Source organism: Scardinius erythrophthalmus, assembly GCF_964197995.2.
Source record: "Scardinius erythrophthalmus genome assembly, chromosome: 17".
Taxonomy (NCBI): Eukaryota; Metazoa; Chordata; class Actinopteri; order Cypriniformes; family Leuciscidae; genus Scardinius; species Scardinius erythrophthalmus.
Genome location: NC_138237.1, coordinates 33,800,011 through 33,823,787, shown reverse-complemented (window position 1 = coordinate 33,823,787; position 23,777 = coordinate 33,800,011). Strand labels below are relative to the sequence as shown.

The 23,777-nt window shown below is 38.4% G+C and overlaps 1 protein-coding gene across 6 annotated transcripts in view; it reads right to left on the bottom strand.

Moving 5' to 3' along the window:
* LOC308705921 (rho GTPase-activating protein 26-like) overlaps positions 1–23,777 on the bottom strand; it is a 126,998-nt gene that overhangs the window by 32,502 nt on the left and 70,719 nt on the right. For all 6 annotated transcript variants that reach the window (XM_081391226.1, XM_081391228.1, XM_081391230.1 and 3 more), the window contains exons 10-19: positions 22,280–22,374; positions 17,408–17,486; positions 16,495–16,531; positions 16,266–16,331; positions 15,764–15,838; positions 13,953–14,037; positions 11,198–11,256; positions 8,660–8,765; positions 6,866–7,025; positions 84–234 (exon numbers count right to left, since the gene is read on the bottom strand). In XM_081391226.1, coding sequence (XP_081247352.1) covers positions 84–234; positions 6,866–7,025; positions 8,660–8,765; positions 11,198–11,256; positions 13,953–14,037; positions 15,764–15,838; positions 16,266–16,331; positions 16,495–16,531; positions 17,408–17,486; positions 22,280–22,374 — 913 coding nt within the window. The remainder of the gene's footprint in view (positions 1–83; positions 235–6,865; positions 7,026–8,659; positions 8,766–11,197; positions 11,257–13,952; positions 14,038–15,763; positions 15,839–16,265; positions 16,332–16,494; positions 16,532–17,407; positions 17,487–22,279; positions 22,375–23,777) is intronic.

The following is a 23,777-nucleotide window of genomic DNA, read 5'->3' as shown; positions in this document are numbered from 1 at the left end:
GGTCATGTACAGAGTCATGCATTCTAGCATTATTTTTAGTTCTAAAGAACTATAATTTTTTATATTTTAATGAAAGCACGTACCTTTGTCTTTCTCTGAGAATGTGGGTGTGGGGAAAAGCGTGAGGGGTCTCTCACTGCAGGACGGGGCCTTGCTGTCTGCACTTCTCCGCCTGGGCAGGTTGAGCTGGGTGTTGCCCTGCCCTCCTCCAGACACTGGCATGTCTTTGAAAATCTGCAGAGCCGAGAGGAAATTCAAATCAGCATAAAGCTGTCAGAGAGCCACAATGATGGGATGAGTGTCTGCACAAAAATAGAACAGACTGAAATGCTGCTACTGATCCTGGGAGAATACACCTTATACCTCTATGCAATTAAAAAGTTTGATAGTAATAACATTAAGAAAGAAAGGCAATAACTGTGGATGAAAAGTTTATATAAATGAAATTTTGTGCTATCAAGGAGAGAATTACGGGGAGTTTAATGTATCATCATGATTATGTATATAATGTATATAATTATGTATATAATAACTTGTATATATGAATATTAATTTTATAGATCTGACTGAGTTTAAAGTACCATTTGGCCATCGCTAAAATGCATCATACCATGAGCAGTTGAAATATTCTAGAAAACCTCGCTTATTTAAGAACGTGAATTAAATTATTGACATTAAATTTAACATTTTATTTAATATTCAACAATGATATTGATCTGCCTGTCTTGACACTATTATACAAGAACTGAACTGAGCTGGACGATGACATCACGGTTTACTCCAGAGCGGCTATATATATATATAAACTAACTAAATTAATAACTTTTTTAAAACAAAAATGAAACATCACTGAACTTACTTAAGCTGGACTGTAATGCTATTTTCTCCTGGAAACAAAATTTTGCATTATTTTCCTGTTATCTCTGTAAAGCTGCTTTGAAACAATCTGTATTTTAAAAAGCGCTATATAAATAAATGTGACTTGACTTGACTTGACTTGTTGCATTGATGAAGCAAGAACATAACATAATTGCATAAAATGAATATGCATAGTTCAGTTGAAACCTTGCCCTCTTTGGCTTGCTGTTAATGCTGTAGATACACAAATAAATATAAATATTGTATATATATATGTTTTTCACATTCTTTAATCGTGTTATTCAAATTTATTCAATGACGAGTTTAGTTGTATAACAATGAGCTTTCGCCCCAAAAAATAAAATAAAATAAATAAGTAAATAAATAAATGCACTGCAATAAATGAATCAATGAACTTTATAGATCTTGCCTCTCATTTACATCTGGTCAAAGAATTTCATCAACATCACAGCATATATTTTCACGGGTCACACAATTTCGCTCAATTTGTTCCTGATCACCCTGCGGAAAGTTTATTTCATTGAATTTCAAAAAAGCCTTACTCTGTGTTCACACCGCCGCCGGCGAGTGCGTCAAAATTCGCGTTCGCTGCCCTGCCAACTACGCCAAAGAAGGATTCCTGGACGCTCTGACGTAGATCGAATGCTTGGTTTTGCAAACTTTATTTAAAGGGGCCGCAAAGCAAACAAGCATGTTGACGCAAATTTGGTCTTTAATTAACATTAATTTGTGTGCAGCCTACGTTACAATAACTGTCCAGGTTGAAGTGTAGCCTTAATGCAATTGGTCGGTGTTGATTTGAGCAAATTCCCGCTGAAAAACAAGCGTTCTAGCACGAAAATGTTGCCTATAAATAGTGTTGCACATCTTCTTATCAAATTCACATGATCATCCTCTCCTCCATTTTGCTTGGGAACTAATGTGGTCGGAAACAAATTGTACTTGACTGGTCTCTCTGGAATCCTCTCAAGCGGAGGACTTCTACTTTCCGATTGGTTGCCGCCGAACCGCGTCATAGCTCATTACCATAAAGTCAGTAATCTTCATTTATATAGCGCTTTTAACAATGTAGATTGTTTCAAAGCAGCTTTACAGAGATAAGCGTATAATTTAAGGTAACAGAGATTGTTTAAAGTTGACCTGACTTCAACTCTCCTCGCCGCTCTCACCGTCCAAGACGCGCCGCGCCGCCCTCGCTGGAGCTCGCCGATTTGTTGCGCAACGGCTGAGGCAATGACTGACAGCTGAAGTCACGAGGACCCACGAGAATTCACGTATGATCGCGCAATATAAGTGCTGAATTGCTGCGGAGCTCTCCGGCATCCGGCAAAAATAGAAGCTCTGCGTATCTGCTCCAGAGGGCTGCGGATCGCCGGAGTCGGAACGCAGCCGTTCCGCAGTCAGTGAAAATACCCACATTGACTTTAATAGAAACCTATTGACTCCGCCGCCATTCCGGAGCGGATCCGCAGCCGTTCCGCCGTTGGTGGAAATAAGAAGCCTTTCTGTGTTGTGCAGCCCAAAGACAGTGTTGCGTGCCACAACATCAGTGGACTGCAGCACTTGCTGACCAGGGACATTGACTGTGGCACAATGTTTATATTGGGCTGAAATCTTTTCCAGCTTCCCTCGAGGAAAGACCATAATTTATATCATGGTCAATTAGGTTGGCTCTGATTTCATTTGAAACCTGTCTGTATCCTATCCTTCTACCTCTCCTCCCTCCTCTTACACCTTGCTCTCCCCTTCCTCTCAGTACATGTCTTCTTATATGTTCTTCTACCATCTACCATCTTCTATGTTCTACCATCTCTTCTCCCTCTTCCTACATCCTCAACTCTTCTTGCTCCATCTCCTCTTCCTATACCATCTATTCCCCTCATCTCTTCCTACCTCTTCCACTGTTCCTCTCCCTCTCAATATTACCCTTTCTCTATCCTCTCCAAAACCTCTCACCTTAAGCAGCATTTCCACCGCAGGAACTTTCCCCAGACACTAGGGACTTTGGGGTGGTAATTTGGTGTTTCGACCACAGGAACAAGGGTCTAAATGAAGTTCTGGTTAAAATTTCCCCCTCAGAAAGTCCCTGCTCACGAGGTAGTACTTTTTCAAAGTTCAGGAACTTTCCGGTGTGGTTTTAGAAGACAGTTGTGGTGCGTGCAGTAAGAGTTGTTTGCTATTCGAATCAACAATGGAGTTTAAAAAATATGGCCGATGGGCCGACGACGAGGTTCAGGCTTTATTAAGCTTAAATTCAGAGGATGAAATCCAGCGGAAATGTAAAGTAGCGAGCAGTCCTACGTCACCGGACTAATTTGCCTAATCTTCACAGTACTTTAGACCACGATGGAAACGCAGACAGCAACAGGTCTGGGGGACAAAAAGTTCCCCGGACAAATTGTTCCGGGTAATTTCAGTGGAAACGCGGCTTTACACCTCCTCCTTTTCCCATTTTTCCCGTTTTTCATTTCCCTTTTTATAGTTTTTGTAATTGAGATAGCTATGTAAACAATTAGGAAATTTGCACTGTGTTGTGTGCAGATAAATAACTTAGCACTAACTCAGCAGATATTTATTTGGGGCTAATTGAGAACATTCCAAGTACAACTGAGAATTTAACAAATAAGAGGTTTTTTTTGTGTGTGTGTGTGTCAAGTCAAGTCAAGTCAAGTCATCTTCATTTATATAGCGCTTTTAACAATGTAGATTGTTTCAAAGCAGCTTTACAGAGATAAACGTATAATTTAAGGTAAGATTGTTTTGGCTTTATAGCGGTTCTTTAATAAAGTTATTTTCCAGCTAAAGTTAGTTTTGATTGATTCGCTTCCATCGCAATGATCATTTGTTATTAAATTAGGGGCCGTTAAGACGACGCACCATTCTCTCTACACAGACTTTAAACGCGAACCTGTGAGAAACGCTGATGGCGTTCACATGCGCATTAAGAATTGGTTCTATAGTTATGTGCGTTTGAATATATGTGCGCAGGTTTGGAATTCCCTACAAACCAAGCCTAAACAAAGTACTGGAGTTTCCTTATAATTTTTGATACAGAATTTTATTTTATTTTATCAATTCGGGGTAGATACGCGAATTGAGTTTCCCGACAACGCTTTATCTGTAGAGTGGTAAAGGGATCCTCCATAGGGAGAGACTAGTTGGCACTTCAGCACTGCGTTGTCATCGGGTCCAGGCGAAGGTGTGTGTGTGTGTGTGTGTGTGTGTTTGGAAAAATGGTGCACAAATGATTGTGATTTTTGTAAAACCAGTTGAAAAGCTGCAATTGTTTTTTTCTGATATATTAAAGTTTGGTTGGCTGTATGAACTACTGTGAAAACATTTGAGAATTTTGTGCACAGTGTGATGCATGTGATTTGTAATGTGCATGAAATGAAGGAAAATGTATGTGTTTAGATTACTGTGTTAACTGTTTTTAGAACAGTGAACTGAGTTTGGAGAAATGTGTCAAATCGATTGAGGAAAAACTGTAACATTAAATAAAGCACATAAACAGTATCTGCGATTATCATACTTTGTAGTGTTGTTTTAGCCGCGATGTCACAGAAAAATAGAAACCGTTTCTAAAATAGAATCATCTCGTGTCGACGTCGCGGCTAGTTGGGACAAAAACTCTGATTAACATGAAAAAGATACTTTTTATCACGTGTTGCGGCGTTGCGTCTGGTTAGGACATGGTGTTAGCGTGAACTTAAGTGTTTAAGTTGGTGTTTAAGCTTAAGTTAAGTTAACTTGGTGTTTAAGCACACTAAATAACTAAATATGTTTTTTTAATCGAACAAATGAACCAAAAAAATGCATTAAGAAAATAGACAGAGGGATTTTACATTTTATTCTGGTCTCAGTGAATGCATACAAGGAAAAAGAACAGTTTGGGCATTCTGTAAAATTTCATATGAGGGGGTCAAATGACTGTGGAACAACATAAGATTGAGTAAAAGATGCCAAAATAGCATTTCTTTGGTGAACTATGCTTTTAAGAATCACAGGTTAACCTCATTCACAGAGTAACAAAAAAGCACGTGCCATGTCTTTACGGGGACGAGACGTGGGAAGGTTAAATGCACAGGACGTGGTCACAGCCTTGATCTTAAAACTTACCCTGGCCACTTCACCCCTTCAGGCAGGGGGGAGTGGCTCCATGTCATGTGACTGTGGGGTCAGCTTGAGGAATCAGCCATGAGCCGATTTGCATGTTGCCATGGCAACTACTCTAAGCTGATTTACCCTTAAGCTCCTGTTGGCTTTGAAGTTACCTGTTACAGCAAACATGGTCTGAGTGTGCCCCTTAAAAAGGGTCTCACTGCTGAATCAGTGTCACCTCCTTTACAGAAGAATTACATCCTTCTTTCACACTTTGGTGTGAGCACATTTAGGGTGAATACGGTGACAAATTGATAAAAACAATCTAATGAGCCATTTAAATCATTAGCTGTGGAGATCATCACCAAAGGTTCAGAAGAAAGAAACATGTTTAACCCAAGTTTCATAGTATATGACTGACTATTCTGGTCAGCTAGCAACCATATCTTACAAGTAACCCAGTAAACACAGAACGTTCCCCCAACGTTCCCATTTGGTGTTTTTTGGAACCAAATAACGTTCTAGCAACGTTCTCTGTAGGTTATGTTTTTTTGTAACTCCCAGAACGTAGCAGGGAGGTTCTAAAGAGAACCTTCCCAGAAGTTTCCTTGCAGGTTTTATTTTCATAACTATGTAAACTTGTGAGATGACCAATACAGAGATTATTCTAATGCTGAAATGTGTAATTTTTCATAACCATAAACTATATTTTGCAGAATTACATGAAATGAAATCAGTTGAATACAGCTTTTAATAAAGAGTAGAAATTAGATCAGTCAAACGCATTATAATGATCAGATAAATCCAATTTCATAGCTAAAAATATTAAGCCGTTTGTCTTTCACAGAAAGCCACACCAACTTGAGTAATTAAAAAATTAACGGTCATTTCGTTTTACTGACTGAGTGACTAACATGTTTATCGATCTCTTATAATTAACATACATACTGTACATACATACGAGAGTAAATAGAGATTTCAGAGAGATTTAACACGTCTAATTGAAGAGAAAATCATGTTTACTGACTAAAAAAAATAAGTTTGTCCAGCTAAACTGCTCAATCCAGTGGTAAGAAATTATGTAATATTATCCTATTTGAAGTAAAATAATTATGGAAGCTTGTTTCCACCTCAGAATAAAAAATAAATAAAAAAGGTAACTACGACTTTTTTTCTCACAATTGCGAGTTTACATCTTGCAATTCTGACTTTTTATCTTCGGAATTCCGTGATATAATGTCGCAATTGTGTGTTATAAAGTCAGAATTGTGAGATATAAACATGTTTATATCTCGCAATTTTGACTTTATAACACACAACACACAACATTCTGAGGAAAAAAGTCCTTCAGGACAGTTTTTTTTTTCTTTATGACTTTATAACTCACAACTCTGAGAAAAGATGTCAGGACTGCAAAACATAAACACGCAATTGCGTGTCATAAAGTCAAAATTGACAGAAATTGTATTTCTCGCAACTGTGACTTTACATCTCATCTTTACAAAATCTTATTTAATCCTCCATATAATGATTTATGTGCTTGGATTATTCCTATTGGTTAAACAATAGATCAAAACAAGACAGTAGTAGGCTATACTGATTATTGATGTCCATCCATCCATCCATCCATCCTATGCCGCTTATACTACATCATGGGACACAGCAGTGCTGGATGATTACTGACGTACAGCAGGGTAAATGATATCAGAGTATCTTTACTCTGTTTAGGAAAACCTACTGGGACCGTTCGGAGAACTTACTGGGAAGGTTAGGGGAACGTTATATTTACGTGAAGAAAACTTTCCTGGCTAACCAACAGAGAACGTTAATGTTTCCAGAACGTTCTGGGAACTCAAAATTGTCAGCTGGGAATAAAAAAACATACCCGTTCATGGTTCTCGATCAGGATTTCTACCACAATGTTCTGGAACTTGATGTCCATGATCGCTGCGACGGTCTCTTCCTGAGGCCTCAGAAGTGTAGGGCCGAACACAACGCCGAGGTTAGCGACCGTCATCAGATTCTGCTGGTGGTGACTGGCCACTCTGGTGAGAGAGTAACATATCTCATTCAGTCATTTATTCCTTATTATAGTTTAGTGCTTTTCTCTATATTTAGCTTTATTTACAGTGTAACAAAAATAGGGCTGCATTAACTAAACAAAATCAACAAAAATGAATTATGGAAGTAATGTAAAATAATTTCATGATGTCATTTAAAGAATAAGAAAAAATTATTGACTCAAAATGTATTCTTTTATTCTTATAATGGGATCATTTTCATTCTAAAAAACAGCACATGAGTAAATGTTGATGCCTTTTTAAAACTTGCTGTAATATATTAAGCATTCATTAACATCACATTTATGTTAGAAATGTACTATAACTGAAATCCTAAAACAACCTGTACACACAGACACACACACACACACACACACACACACACACACACACACACACACAAACAAACAGTAAGATTATTTACAGAAATAAGGGCTTTGTAGACATTAGCGCATTTCAGACAGACTGGGAATCGAGGACTTGCAATAATGTACGGAGTGTGAAAATGAGTTTTTTGGACATTAAAGCATGTTAACGTTCTTCTAAACCGGATAAAAAATAACAACCTTTTAAAATAATATGAGTAAAGTAATATGGATGTTTTGCTTGGTTCTTCTATTGATTGTACAAATCAATCAAACAGCTGTAGTGTGTGCGTGCGTGTGTGTGTGTGTGTGTGTACACAGGTTTATATTACATTGTACCAAATGTCCCCCACAAGGATAGTAAAACCTAAGATCACCTACATTGTGGGGATCAGCCAGTGGTCCCGACAAGGAAAATGTATTAATAAACATACTAAATTGTGTTTTTTTTTTTTAAAAGTAAAAATGCAGAAAGTTATGTGTGATGGGTAGGTTTAGGGGTAGGGTTAGTGTAAAGGGATAGAAGATAGTTTGTACAGTATAAAAATCACGCCTATGGAGAGTCCCCACAAAGATAGCGAAACTGAGTGTGTGTGTGTGTGTGTGTGTGTGTGTGTGTGTGTGTGTGTGTGTGTGTGTGTGTGAATTTGATGAGCAAACTCAAAAGTCTGTAAATGATGATTTAGTGTAAACAGAAACCAAGCAAAAAAAATTCCAAATGAATCCTATGCACACTGGCTATTGTGTTCACTGGTATTCTCAGGTGAAGAGATTTATTAAAATTCCACATGACAAGATCATTTCCAACCGACGAGGACAGCATTCAATGCCAGCGATTCCAGCGAATAAAGGCTATGCAAATAAATAAATTGGCTATATTCAAATTCTCAATCCCAAAATTGTTACGGATTATGAATCTGTCCGATCTTTTAAAAAGGATTTTCGCTTAGAGGTTTTCTGTAAAAATCTGCCAGCATGAGTGAGAAACGGCTCTGCAGAGCTCGGCAGTCAGGGTGTCAAATTAGACTCGCACAAAAGAAAACGGAGCCGGGTACAGGAGGGAAGGAGACTGAGGAAAGGACAGGTGGAGGAAAACAAGCCGCTCTTTTCAGCCGGACAAACACAAAGGGGAAGTTGAGGCCTTTATTGCCGTCAGCATGCTTGAGGTTTTTATACAATGGCAATCCTCTAAGGTCTTTGGCTCTGTTGGATTTGTAACGGCGTATAAAAAGGGGCGTCAACCCCAAAACTCACTTGGCCAAGTGTTTCATGAGAAGTTCCAGCATCTGGCGGTTCTTCTCTGGGAGACGGTGCACTATGGAGTGGATCTCTGCCACCCTCGCCTCGGGATTGTCCAGTTCTAGGAAGACGGATAAAAGAGGAAGCGAGAGAGTGAGGGGTTGCAAAGGAAAACAAGCACATTTCCTTTTGTTCCGCATGAACTGTAGGCGTTGTACTGTTGTATTTAACTAGAGTCCAGTCTCTATATGGCTTCGGCCGTGTAAGTCTTGGTGTATATTTCAACATTCACTGCCAGACTTCAGGGCTGAAAATCTGCATCTGTTGCTGCTGTTGTAAAGCGGAACAAAAGATCCCGTTCCCCACTGACACAGTCTGCACCAACACAGACACATTACTCCAATTAAAATGATATTAATGCTCCTGTGTGTGTGTGTGTGTGTGTGTGTGTGTTTGTGTCTGTCTAGATGTAAAAGCACAGAAACTGTGCCACCTAGTGCATGTGACGGCTGCGGCAGTGTTTAAGGGCAAGGATAAGCCACCAGAAGCGGCTCTTAAAGGTCAGTGAAATATTAGAGTAATCTAACCGGCTGCCTTGATATCCTAATAATCCCCAGTAACAAGAGTATATAGATGACATAACAAGGGAGAAAAATATATTGTGGATTATTATATTTCTGTAGCCTCACATTCATTGCGTTAAAAAAAAAAATGTTGCAACCTGGATTCGGACAAACAGTGCCTGCTTTATTTATTGATTAAATAGTATAAAAAATCTATTATTAATGTGTTTTCAGAACTTGTACGTTTTAATATTTAATACCGTATATCTATAATTATTTTGTTCTTTTTTCCCCCTTTTCTTTCTATTTTTTGTAATTTATATTGTATTGTTAAGCATGTGATATGTTCTGATGTTATATAAAAGTTACCATTGTTCTGCTATTTGTTGGAAATAAAGCATTAAAAAAAAAAATCTATGATCATTTCTTCCTTCCCCATTAGTTAAAAATGATTTCAATTAGTTAATATTATAAGAATTTATTTGAATCATTTTAGCAAACTTTTTTTTTACACACAAAATACAGATAAAGCAAATTTTCTCCTGCAAATATTAAAGTGCAAGTCCCAGTTATATAAAGATAGCACAAACCAGACCAGACACGTATTTCATTGTGTTGAACAGAAACTGAACCACTAGACTGTACACAAACATTTTCACACTTTCTCGTCTCTCTTGATTTAGTCTTCTCCAGTTACACACACATTCACGACGTCTCTCACTCCCATATTCCCATCTCTCTCTCTGATGAGGGGCAAACTCCAGATGGTACCTTGCTCTTTATCACATAAACGGCTTGCATAGACAGGAATGAACGAGGGGAGGGGTGGAAAAAAGAGAGAATTTGAAAGGCAGAAAGGGAGGAGTGGAGCACTCTGAAAAAGCCGAGTTCATATGAGGACAAGGGCCTAACGTCACCCTGAAGGGGTGGGAAAGAAAGCAGAGAGAAAAATAGACCAACGTAAACAATGATAGAGAGTAAAACGAGATCAAATGAAGATAGCATGAGATACATTGGTGGGAAAAAAATCATCTTGATAATCAGATTTTTTTTTTTTTTTTCCTTGTTTTCCTATAACAAAATATTCAAACATCCTTAAAGCTAGATAAATTTACTTGCAAAATTACATTACAAATAATTTTCTTAGAATATATACTTTAATATTTAATATATTTATAATCATATTCCCGCAGTACTTACAAAAAAATGCTTGAAATTAATTAACCATTTTAATCTTTTACAAAGTAACTGGGATCATTTTAGCAAACTGTTGTTTTAAGCAAATATCAAATTGAATGAAGTCTGTGCTTAAAGCTGAAGTGTGACATTTCTGACTGAAGATCACTCAAATATTAATAAGTCTGGCTGCCATGGTATACTGATAATCCCCAGTAAAAATATAAAGTGAGAGAGAGGTATAAAAGAGGCAATATATTGTGCATTAATATATTTCTGTAGCTCAACCTTCATCGCTTTATAGGAAATTAGCTACAGCTTCATTTATTTATAAAACAGTATAACAATATTTAATTATAAATGTGTTATATTATATTATTTAAAAAAAAAATGTATTTTTTTAAGAATAAACTTATTTATGTATGCTTAAACTAAACTATATATATGCTTAAGACAAGAATTTTAATGTCTGAAAACAAGTCTTATTATCTTTATTAGAAAATAAAGCAAAAATCCAACAAAATGTAAAAGTTTGTGCTTAAAGCTAAATAGGTTGTTTTTTGCAGTGTGAAAACGAAAGTTTATGATCTACAAAAAGAAGATCTGGAGGAGGGACAACATCCCTTGAGGTCTCAGACAACAGCCGCCACGCTGTGAATCCATTTTCATTTTTTTGCACCCTGGTTTCCTGCTTTGGACCGAGTCTTACTAGCGTGAGCACTCCTACTCTTTAAACGGTCGAACTGTAGTCAAATAGCATCAGACAATCGAATTAGATCAGTGGAAATAAGCAGACAGATGGAGAGAGACTCACTGGCTGCTTTGATGAAGTTCCTCTGGTACTGGTATGTCATGAGAGGGCCTGGCAGCATCCTGACAGAGAGAAGAAGAGAGAAGATTAGCGATTAGATAACAGACCAAACAGACAAACAGACTCAAAGACTCAAAGAGAGCGTTTGAAGCCATGAAGGTCTTCCTTGGTCGCTTTTAAAGTTGTATACTACTTATTCACTAACTTCCGAGAGGTTTTACTTTTAGACTGGAGGTTAATTTGTAATGTATTAGCAATGCTGTTGAATAATATGAATGATTTGTTAGAAAACATCTTATGCTTACAACATTAATGTCTCTCCCTATGGAGGATCCCACTACCACTCTACAGATAAGGCGTTGTCGGGAAAATTCGTCTTGCGGTCCTACCCCAAAGCAACAAATAAAATAAAATTCCTTATCAAAATTTATAAGGAAAGACAAGTATTTTGTTTAGGCTTGGCTTGTAGGGAATTCCAAACCTGCGTATATTCTAACGCACATAACTATAGAACCCATTCTAAATGCGCATGTGACCGCCATCAGCGTTTCTCACAGGTTCGCGTTTAAAGTCTGTGTAGAGAGAATGGTGTCGTCTTAGCGGCCCCTAATTTAATAACAAATGATCATTGCGACGGAACCAAATCAATTAAAACTAACTTTAGATGGAAATAACTTAACTCTGCTGTAAAGCCGAAACAATCTCTGTTACCTTAAATTATACGCTTATCTCTGTAAAGCTGCTTTGAGACAATCTACATTGTTAAAAGCGCTATATAAATGAAGATGACTTGACTTGACTTGACTTGACTAATGACTATATATTTTTTTACATTTTCTAACACAAATGTGCGTGGTAATTGCCCATGCAAAACCTGATGCCACAGTGCTAGCTGTTCGGGACCGGTGTCATGAACAAATGGGTGCCCTGTGATCCCCCTTGTGAAAAAGTGTGTGTTGAAAACTTGTCGTGTACATTCAATTTAATTCAATTCACATGAATTTGTATAGCGCTTTTCACAATACATATTGTTTCAAAGCAGCTTTACAGAAAATGCATGTCAATTTAGAGTGATCTGTTATCAGATGCTACTGTGTCCAAGTTACAGTAAGTATTTCAGAAATGTACATACAAATCACACAGTAAGCTAATAATGTATTAATTTATGTTAGATGTACTTGTTCTGGGTGTATTTTCCAGGGTGTTTTGCATGGTTGCTAAGTTAATAACTAAGTTTTTTTTTTTTTTTGACAAAAGTTGTATTCCTCTAAACAGATGAAAACGTTATCAAAACGATTCCCATTCACACAGATCTGCGGAAAACGACTAAAAACGCTGTATTATGAATGCCAGACAAGTAACCGGCGATGTCACTTTGTAAAGAAAGAGTGTACGCATTCAAACGCGCATGCCAACCCAGACAGCAACATAGTGTCTGGAGTAACAACCCAGATCCGGGCCACATCTGGTACATGTGGATTCAACGAATACCAGATGTGGGCCGGATCTGGGCCGACAGTATGTTGATGTCTTGGTATAGACTAAACACTTAATACACATGTGCATGCCGGTGTGATGAACAATCGGGTCCGGCTGAAGAGATGAGTCCGGGCTTAGGACCCAAGCAATCCGATTGGTTCAAAGCACGTTTTATGGGTAATCGCTTTAGTGCCTGGTTATAAATCATACAAAATCACTTTATTATAGAAGACGTTTGTACTACGTTATAACGAGTCATCAATGTATTTAATGTATTTTACATTATACGTTTCATATACTAGTATTTAATCGAACATTTCTCGTTGTTAGTGTGTTTTTTAGTTAGCTTAGATAGTAGCATAGCATACAGCTAACGTTATCCGATGATCGTGCTATGAGCTTTACCTGAAATAACTGGACTGATACTGCCTTACCGTATCACGAGAACAGATTTAGATCAGGCATACTACTGGCATACTAATTGGGTCCTCAGCCCGGACCCATCTCTTCAGCCGGCCCCGATTGTTCACCACACCGGCACCGTTTTCACAGATTCGCGTTTTTGAAGTTTACACGGAGATGATAACAGGATCGCTTTCAAAAAACATATTTCAAAGATTGCGTTCTCAGGCCACCAAAACGGCGTTGTCGTGTAAATGAACGGCCAGAACCCATTAAAAGTTTTCTGTTTTCCATTGAAAACGGTGTCGTGTAAGCTAAGTTAATAACTAATGATATTTACAACAGAAATGAATCAATCAAAAACGTACTTAAACTGGACATTGACTTTCTTCTAGAGCTGCTGTACAGCCAAAACAATCTCTGTTGCATTCATTTCCTATTATCACTGTAAAGCTGCTTTGAAACAATCTGTATTGGATAAAGCGCTATATTATTGGTCGGCTGGATGGTTCTCAGAATGGTATTATTAAGTTACTGGCAAATCCTAGTGAAAGTGTTGTGCGATACCTGTCACAGCTGTGGAGGCACTGGTATAACTGTCTTTTATAATTGGTAATTGTCTGTTTGTTGTTGTGTTGTATATGTGTGTTCCTGGAATGTTGTATGGTTTTCTAATGGACCTTGAGTCTGTCAATAAAGTTGAACTGAACTATATAAATAAAGGTGTATAGAAATGAAGGATTTGTAGAAATGACGCTTGTTTTAGCGGTCAAGCTAACTTTTGAAATACTGCAGGGGCTAGTCAAAGCGAGGTGTTGCATTGACTGTTATAACCGGATTGATGGTCATGGTCATGTGTGAGTGGGACGGTTGGTACCTGAGGTAGTGCTTTATTGCACTGGTGATGGTCTTGATCTCCCATTCTGTGCTGTCCAGCTCCACATCGGCACAGGTTTTGGGGTCTAGGGGAGGGATTACAGTATCTTATGGTTACCTCTGCTCAACATTTGTACGGAATTACCAACCAGAGTTACAATTCCTTGCAAAGTAAAGCTTTATACACAAATGAGGCAGATGTGCTTTGAAAGTACAGTAAGAATACTGTAATATGAGAGGGACTTGAACATGGATTTTCGTCCATGGTAGCAAAGAACAAGGTCAAGGTATTAAACGCTGGTTAGGATTTAAATGATCCTAATTTTCATTTGATTTGACAAGATGAACTGAGAAAAGAAAATGTCTACCATGCAAACGATCCAACTCCACAAAAAAAGATCATCGTTGTTGTAGTCAACATATCTGTCTGTACAAGAGCAATGCATAATCACACACTGTAATCAATAAATCTGTCTGCACTGCAAGAGAGGAATGTGGCAAACCTAGATACATTCCATTATAATCAACGAGCTGCTTACAGTGTAAATCAATGACGCAACGTGACAGCTAGACTCCTCACTTTACAATTAAACACAGCTGTATAAAAACTACAAGTGAGCGTTGCAATAAAACTAGATACCATGGTACCAATAGACACCCGGTCAATGGTATCTATTTAGTTTCACTAACTGTCTAATTTGACAACATTCGGTCTCATTCACTAAGCATGTGTATGAACAAATTTGTTTCTAACAATATAAATCTTTACTATCACTTTTTATCAATTGGACACATCCTTGCTGAATAAAATTATTGATGTCTTTCAAAAAAGAAAGAAAAGAAATCACTGACCCTAAACTTTTGAAACGGTAGTGTATTTTGTTACAAAAGATTTTAAATAAATGCTGTTCTTTTTTTTGTTTTTATTCATCAAAGAATCCTGAAAAAAGTATCACAGGTTATAAAAAAACATTAAGCAGCAATGTTTCCAACGTTGATAATAACTAAGTATAAAACCAGCATATTAGAATGATTTCTGAAGGATCATGTGACACTGAAGACTGGAGTAATGGCTGATGAAAAATTCAGCTTTGCATCACAGAAATAAATCATATTTTAAATTATGTTAAAATAGAAAACCATTATTTTAAATTGTAATAATTTTTCACTATATTATTGTGTTTTTTTTTTCATTTTTTTATCAAATAAATGCAGGTTTGATTAGCAGAAGAGACTTTTTTCAGCATTAAAAATAGCAATGTTAACCAGTAAAATATGTAGATCTTCTGGATATAGACACAGATACACATATGTACAGCAGGCTAATCAGACGTCTGTAAAGTCTACATAAAGACTGTATTGGTTTTGAGCTTGTTTTGAGGATGGCACTCTTGGCATTGCTGGAAGATCTTGCTGAGAACATGTCTTTAGAGAGTGTCATGTTTGCTCACAGAGCTCATTAATGGACAAGAAGGAGGGGGTCTCGAGATGGTCAGACGTCTGTCTAGCATATGTTTACATCTTACTGTAAACAGCTCCAACAGAGCATTTTGGTTTATGATACAACTTCTCATACCAGACAATTGCCAGAACTGATTAACCGTTTTTTATGAAAAGATCCTGTTCCCAAATAATCTCTTCATGTTATTTTAACAGTAAAGACTGTATGTGTGAAAAGGCTCTAATATGTTACTTGAAACAATTCTAAGGCTGAGAAATTGTATAGGTGACATTTATGGCTGAAATTCCTTTAATTTTAATCTCCTAAATTCACTTAAGCAAAATGAACAGCCGCAGGACGCTGATTCTCACCCATGGCCAGGCCGAGTAGTTTCTGCACTCTGGAGTTGACACCAACGATCCTGTATAGTCCCTGTTCATCGATACCTGTTATAGGAAACCAAAGGTTGTCAGACATAGGCTGCATCTGAAATCGCATACTTAAGCAAGTCCGAATTCACAGTACTCATAAAAGAGTAGGCGAAAAGTCCCCGATGACCTACTACTTCCAGTGAGATCCTGAAGTGTGTATACGAAGGACACTATACTATCCCATGAGGCCACGGGAGAGGATTTATGAATGGCAGTGACGCAACGTAACTGACGCTGGTAGGTCACATGATAATGACATCATGGTACATACTACACTCAATCGTACTATATATAGAACATACTTTTTTAGCGGTCGTGAAGTAATTACTTATTCAAAATAAGTACCTACTCACGAGAGTATGTGATTTCGGACGTAGCTTTAATCATGTGCTGGTCACCATCTGACCTTTATTTCTGAACAAAAAAACAATATGAGGTGTACCTCTGGTTTCTACGGCATAGATGAATTTTGTGACAATGTTGAAGCCGATGACATCTAATTGGGCCACTTGAATAGAAAGTACATTGGGACAAAGAAAACATCAGAACAAGTTCATGGTAAAACAAACAGTAATATAAAACATACAAATGTTCATGAAAATGACATGATAAGAGTGTGCAATTCTGTGATTCTTTTCAAACTGAGATGACTGAACTGGTGCCATACTTACTGGCTTCATTCTGGCTATCCCGATTGAGGGTGTACACCTGTGAGAAGACATTGTGGTTAAGATTGTGGCTGTTAACACAAAAAAATCATCTCCTACTTAACAAGTAAAATTTTGTTTTACCAGTCGAGCCGTCATAGCACACAATGCAGACGCCTCATTTGCACTATTTTACATGTATAATCTCTTTGCTTAGTGCTTTTGAAATCAGGCTTCACCATACTGAAAGAGTCATTCAGCATGCTAGCACGTTATCCGTTTCAAAACCTAGTGAGCTGCCTTCATAGGCATGGCGGACAACTGAAAAATGGATTATAAATGTATAATTAATTCAAAACCAAATAATATTTGATAATAATTCAAATGGTTAACTATTTTACCAAATATGTGTGCGGTCTATGAATTTTTATGCTGATTAGCTAAGCAGCATGCTAACAGCTAACTATTAAAATCAACTGTCGAAGGTTTTTGTCCTGTGCGTTGTTTATTTTTACTTTATCTAATTTTCATGTGATAAGCACTATTTGAGATGTTGCCTAAAGAGTGTTTCATCAGTCACTCATTCTGGTTCTAATCAAGTTAGCATGCTCTCCTTAAACATAGCTGTCTATGTAGGCAGCAGACAAGCAAGGCAGCTCACTAGATTATAAGCCTAAAACATCCTACAATACATTGCAGATTCAATTATGCAAATATTTAACTTAACCAATGTATGGGAATTCAGATCAAAAAAAGAACACAGGCTAAAGGCCTTAACATGCATATTTATGAGGCGCAATGAGTCTCATGAATATGCATTCAAAACGGGAATTCACTTTATCTGATGCACAGCAGTGCCAAGCATGTGAAAGACTCTTAAGATGAAGCCTATCAGATTTGAAAGCGAAACAAATTTATGATCTTTTCCAAAAAGTACCGGTTCTCTTCCGTCCATGGCTTCCATCCAGAGTCTGCGGTCTTCTTCTGACAGCGCCTGCATGGTGATCACGCCAGGCCTGAAACATGCACACATGTCCACACGTACAGTAGGCATGCACAGGGGTACATGCGTGCACACACACACACATTTATAAGCCGATTTCCTCATGGGGACCAAAGAATTTCCCCACAAGGACAAATATTCTGGATATTGTCATCTTTGAGGGGACATTTTGTCACAGGGGTACAGTCTACATGCATGCACACACACACACCTCTGATGCATGTGATAAAAAAGTGTACTAATTAATTGCACATTTTTCTGTAATAGCGATTAATCACACCTAATAATAAAGTTTTTAATATATTTCTATGTTGTAATAATTTCACAGTTAATCTCCAAATGTAGAATAATAATTTAAAGTTATCAAACACAGTCTTCACTGCATAAATTATCATTTAAAAATAGATTAAGCCTTATTAAAGCTACAAAAGTTATTCAGTCAAGAGCAGTGAGTGATTTTCTCTTTGTCTTTTGTTCTTTGATTTACATAAATGACAGACATCACAGCAGCGGGTTTATTAGGCTGCTGTCACTTTAAGACCTGCCGCACACGACGCGGACCTGACAACTCTTTACGATCATTTAAGACTTTATTTAACTAATTTAAGACTGTGCTTACGAGGACACTCGACAAAGCGCGCATTTTGGCATTCTTTTGTGTGTTTTTGTCCGTTCAAGTGCAAAAGAGAACTCAATGTGGCCAGCGGTAAAGGTGCAGTAAGCGATTTCTGAGAAACACAAATCGACACCCAAAGACTATCTAAAAGAAATACACCCCTCCCATCATTGTACGATATGCAACACAGACAATGACTAACCACTTCAGACAGCTGGCGCAAGTGTGGATGAATCAGCTGCGATTCAACAACTACGACAGCATGCAACAGAATATCTTGGTTCTGTGAAACATAGCAAAAACCAATGTTAATCTCGTATTGAGCAGAAACAAAGCAACCTCTGTGTTGCTTGCAAGAGTGCTTTCGTGATCCGTGGATCGTTTTTTTTCTCCTGTTTACACAGCCAGGACTATGTACAAAGTACAAACACAATATTTTTTGAGCACACAGAACAGACATCAAGCAAACACTGGCAAAATTATTTGTTTAAATGTTGATTTAAATTTTCAACAGCGTTTCTCATAAATCACTTAATGCACCTTTTAAAGTAAATACACTTTAATGTACTAAATTATAACTGCATCATTAAAAATTTTGAAATTACAAAATATATTTAAATACATGACATACAAGTTTTAAATGCTTGTCAGTACATTTGACAGTACACTATCCATATTTCAAACACTATCCATAAGTATTATATTGCATATCAATATGTACTTAAGTCCTAAAAGGGACTGCACCTGAGTAAAAGGGTCAAAAAGGCACAAGTATATTCTTTTAAAGTATATTATTTCTGTAATAAACTTTTTAAACGTATGCTAAAGTGTATTTTTTTAACAAGGACAAAAGCATTCATAGTTGAAGAAACACCCATTAACACAGCAATTTTACAAAATACTCCTGTTTTTCTGATTGCAAACCCACAAAAACACTATCCAAACACCTTCCCATATGTTGGCTTAGCCAATAAAAAAATGAACATCACATACACAAAATGTCATTGTTTTCCACACCACCAGTGCACTAACACATTGTAAATCTACCAGTGGCTTCTATCCACAAACTCATTTAAAAAGCCCAGTTCTATTACCATCACTCTGCCTGACCCGACATTGCCTAACCTTCAGTTGTCACATGGGTTAATGGTGTGTGAGTGTGTGCTACTGATTTACTGATGGAGCTGCCATACTGAAATATTAAGAGGTTTTCCAACACACGGCACAGTACACTGGCTTTTACTTGTATGCTAGGTACAGCCATATTTCTTGTGACCAGCACATGTGAAAGTCTGTGGTTCCCTTTCAGTCAATATTGTTCAACATTACGTCAGAACGACTGACGAATTGGGATCTCGCCTAAGAGCCCAATCACCTTTGAGAAACTAAACGAGCCGATGCACACTGCCATACGATATTAGATTCGCAAGCTGCGCGCATAAATACGGAAGCGGGTGTGCTCGCATTTCAGCCTTTCACTTCGGAGCCGAGCACTTGTGTTGTTGCGATGCAATCATTTGTTCGAGTGATTTACAACGAGTCAGGAAGAAGCTCTGCTTACCAGTGTTGGTGTGATGGCGCTACAGAGGTGGTCGCAATCTTCAAGAGCATTTCCTGCTGTTTCAATGACACCCTAAAAGAGCTTTCCTTGCACCAATTCCTGCAAGCTGTTCTGCGGCCGCTTCAGAGCTTTTTTCCCTAAAAGAGCAAACACGGGTGTTGCACCGCGTCTTTTTAAAGATGTTATTTCACCCGTGCACTTCTGGATGCATTCGTTCCTGTCCTTATCTGACGGCCACGGTCGCTGTCTCACATGCCTTGCCACAAGCATGCTGTGGGTGGTTCATGTTTTCGCATGACCGCGACTCTTCTTTCTCCGGAAAGCTGGGCAAAATCCCTGTGGACCTCCCACTCCTCACCGCATCGTGTGCCGGCGAGCCGCCGGTTGATGCAGGAACTGCGCATGATGACTGACCGTGATAAAGTCGCAGCAGAGGCCCTCGGCCGGACGATGTCCGCCTTGGTGGTCCAGAAGTGTTCCCTGGCTAAACCTTGTAGGGGTGCGAGACGTCGACAAAGTGCGCTTTCTCGATTCTCCCCTCTCACAAGGTGGCCTTTTCGGGCAATCAAAAGCTTGCTGCGAAGTGCTGCCATGCAGTCGTGAGCTGCCCCTCAGTCGGGTTTGAGTTGGGCCCTTCACAAGCTCCCATTAAAAATTTTAACACAGAAACGCATCCTTCACTTTGCGCATCATCGGGCATATCAGTACAAAGTTCTCTTCGGGATGTTGCTGTCACCTCACGTCTTCACGAGGTGTGTGGAGGCGGCCCTTGTTCCCATGAGAGAACACGGCGTTCGCGTCCTCAACTACCTCGACGACTGGCTCATACTGGCCCAGTCACAAGAGCAGTTGTGCGAACACAGGGACCTGGTGCTCAGTCACCTCAGCCAGTTGAGACTTCGGGTCAACTAGGAGAAGAGCAAACTCTCCCCCGTGCAGAGGATCTCTTTTCTCGTTGTGGAGTTGGACTCGGTCAACCAGACAGCGCACCTCACAGAGGAACGTGCTCGGTCGGTGTTGAACTGCTTGAATTCACTCAAGAGCATGACAGTAGCCCCACTGAAACTTTTTCAGAGGCTCCTGGGGCATATGGCATCTGCAACCGCTCGGATTGCTTCATATGAGGCCGCCTCAGCACTGGCTTCACGGCTGAGTCCCAAGATGTGACTGAAAGGGAACGTCTCGATTATGTATGTAACCCTCGTTCCCTGAGGGAGGGAACGGAGAGGTTACGTCCCGTCGCCACAGTTGCTGTACCTCAGCAAACACCTGAAACGCGAGCGCACACGCTTCCGTAGTTATATCTATCTATAGCTATTTATCAAAGCACTGATTGGAATGTCAAAGGACTGTTCATACTCTTATTTTGCAAATCCTGAAATCGGATACGTTTGTCCAAACAATGTTGTCAATATCCGTGATCCGCTACATCGGTTGCTGTAGAAATAACATTTTCTTTTTACACCATCTGAGAATAGCAGTCAGTGTGGAAAGAGAAGATGGAAAACTGGAAATCATGTTCATCATGACACACTGACACTGTGCTAAATCATTAGGTAACATAAACGGAAAAGGCATTACTGTAACATTCATGTGCAGACTGTGTGTGAAATTCTTTGCTTACTTAATGGCCACAGTAAGAAAAACTAGTGAATTCAGACATAAACTCACTGGCCACTTTATTAGGTCTACTTTGCTAGGGTTGGACCCAGTTTTATGTTTAATGTTAGTTAATAATCATTGTTTGTTCATGTTAGTTCACAGGGCATTAACTAATGTTAACAAATATAAATTTTTACTTTAATAATGTATTAGTAAATGTTGAAATTAGCATTAACCAAGATTATTAAAAGCTGTAGAAGTGCAGTCCATTCTTAGTTAATGTTAACTAAAGTAGTTAACTAATGTTAACTAATGAAACCTTATTGTAAAGTGTTACCGCTCTATGACCAGAGGCATATTAAAACACAGTAAAATCCAGATATACAGGCTCGTCGCTTTCCATTGTCAATTGAGCTCGTTCCTGTTGCGCGAGCGTCGAGTCTGAGGAGGAGGCGGGGGCAACAACAACTCTCTCAAATATTTTTAATTTGAACAGCATTAACCATTTCAACCGCTAGCTGTCAATATTACATACTGTGCCTTTAAACGCAAATATAATAAGGTATACTTGAATCTTAGTGGGGAAAGAAAAACTGCTTTAATTCAAGATATATATTCCGTGGAAATAAATCTTATTATCTGACACAATTTTGCTGGGAAACAAGACTAACGTATCAAAAAATATATATGTTTGCAGTGTGCAAAGCGTGGTGTGGGCTACTGCCTAACAGTCCAACATTGCATCATTCTGAGGAGGGCTGAGGACATTTTGGCCTAAAGTATAAAGCAATCGCCTGCTTTCTCCTTCCCTCAACCCATGAGATGGCCACTTTACCTCTCCATTCCTAGTTACTGCAACAGTTATGACAGGTTGAAGCTATCTGCAGTGTACTCTTTTCATGCCAGGCAGACCTAGTTAAAATCTCCACCCCCTTTCCTGAGTAGCAGCCAGGAAGTGTGACTCCTGCTGGATTGTTATGTGGACTAAAGCGCCATCTGGTGGCGGGTATGCGGGCCGTCAACTCACCGGTCCACGGCTTCAATGTCAAAGCAGAACCTCTTCTCAATGGAGTCTGTTTTCCTTCTGGTGCAAGATTTGAGCGTAAAGCTTTCCTCATCTCCCTGAAAGAAAAACATAAGGTTGAATATAGGCACCAAATTCTCACTATTTGACTGATTTTTACGTGAGCCTGGACAGCTGAAGGGAAAATGTGACCAGATGTTCTATATTTACAGACTACACTGTCATCACATAAATGATTATATAAATGTGTGATTAAGTGTCAGTTTACTCCATATCTTCTTGCAAAGTCTGGCCAAGGAATGGGTGTTCAAATGCAGTGGGCTATTTTTATTTCAACACTTCACAACTCCTTTACCGACTAACAACACATTACACACATGCCTCTGGAGTTCATTACCAGAGCGCTGGCATTCTCTTTTTTCAGTGACCTCTCCACTTACTGTCTAATTGTTTCTATCAATCCACTCTACTGAAGGACTTCTCTCTAGTTTTCTTTCTCTCTTCTCATACCAGAAAAGGTGTTAAGGTAAAGCTAGCGTAACGATTGCAGACTAAACAAGCTGAGCTCATGTTAGCACTCATCTGAAACTAAAAATGACAAATGGGACACTCTGCAGTCTAGTCTACAATAAGTGTGCAAGACTTTAAGTGCACATTTAGGGATAAAGTCATGTGTTAAGGAATATTCTAGGCTATTTAATAATGTTTCCTATGGGAAGCATTAGTATTTGAACCCTTAACCTGAAGTATTTCATTTTGGTCCATAATTAAACCACACCGTTTGATCTGCAAACATGAATTATCATATTGTGTGCCTTGTTGAGCTGCAGTGTGCTATCACTACTGGAATTGATAACAATTTGTATTACGAAAATACTTGACTTGGACCAGTAAGCAGCCACAGAACACCCTAGCAACTCCCTAGTAACCACCTTAGTAAAACCTCTGCTTATCAACCTTTGTCTGTGTTAAGTCATATTTTTAACTCATCACATTGCATGTTTAATTTAATATATGTTTTTTTGTTTTGTTTTTTGCCAGATTTGACACATTTTTCATTAATATTATCCATATATAGCTCACTAAAATATCATGCCAAATATGTTGAAGATGAGCGGACAGGCAGTCAACTGGTTTCGCAGATGTGAAACATTAGGTTTAAAAAAATAGAAAAAAATACTGGAACATATATAGGAATATTTAATATACATTAATTACAAAAAAAATCAATCTTTTAATTTTCAGAATGTGAGTCACTCTATTTTGATCTCTGCTGTAGACATCAGAGTTTATATCCAATTTATAAACTTTTATCCCAGTACTTCTGTGATCATTTTAATTATTTTTAACACAGCTATAGTTAAGGAATGAGATCACGTGGGTGATAGAAACGAGGTCGTTATGTTTTAACGATTAATCGTGCAGCTATACGTGTTGGACTCATGCAATTCCTCAGTAAATTGCTCTTCCTGCCATTCCACTTGTAACTCCAGTGGGCGAC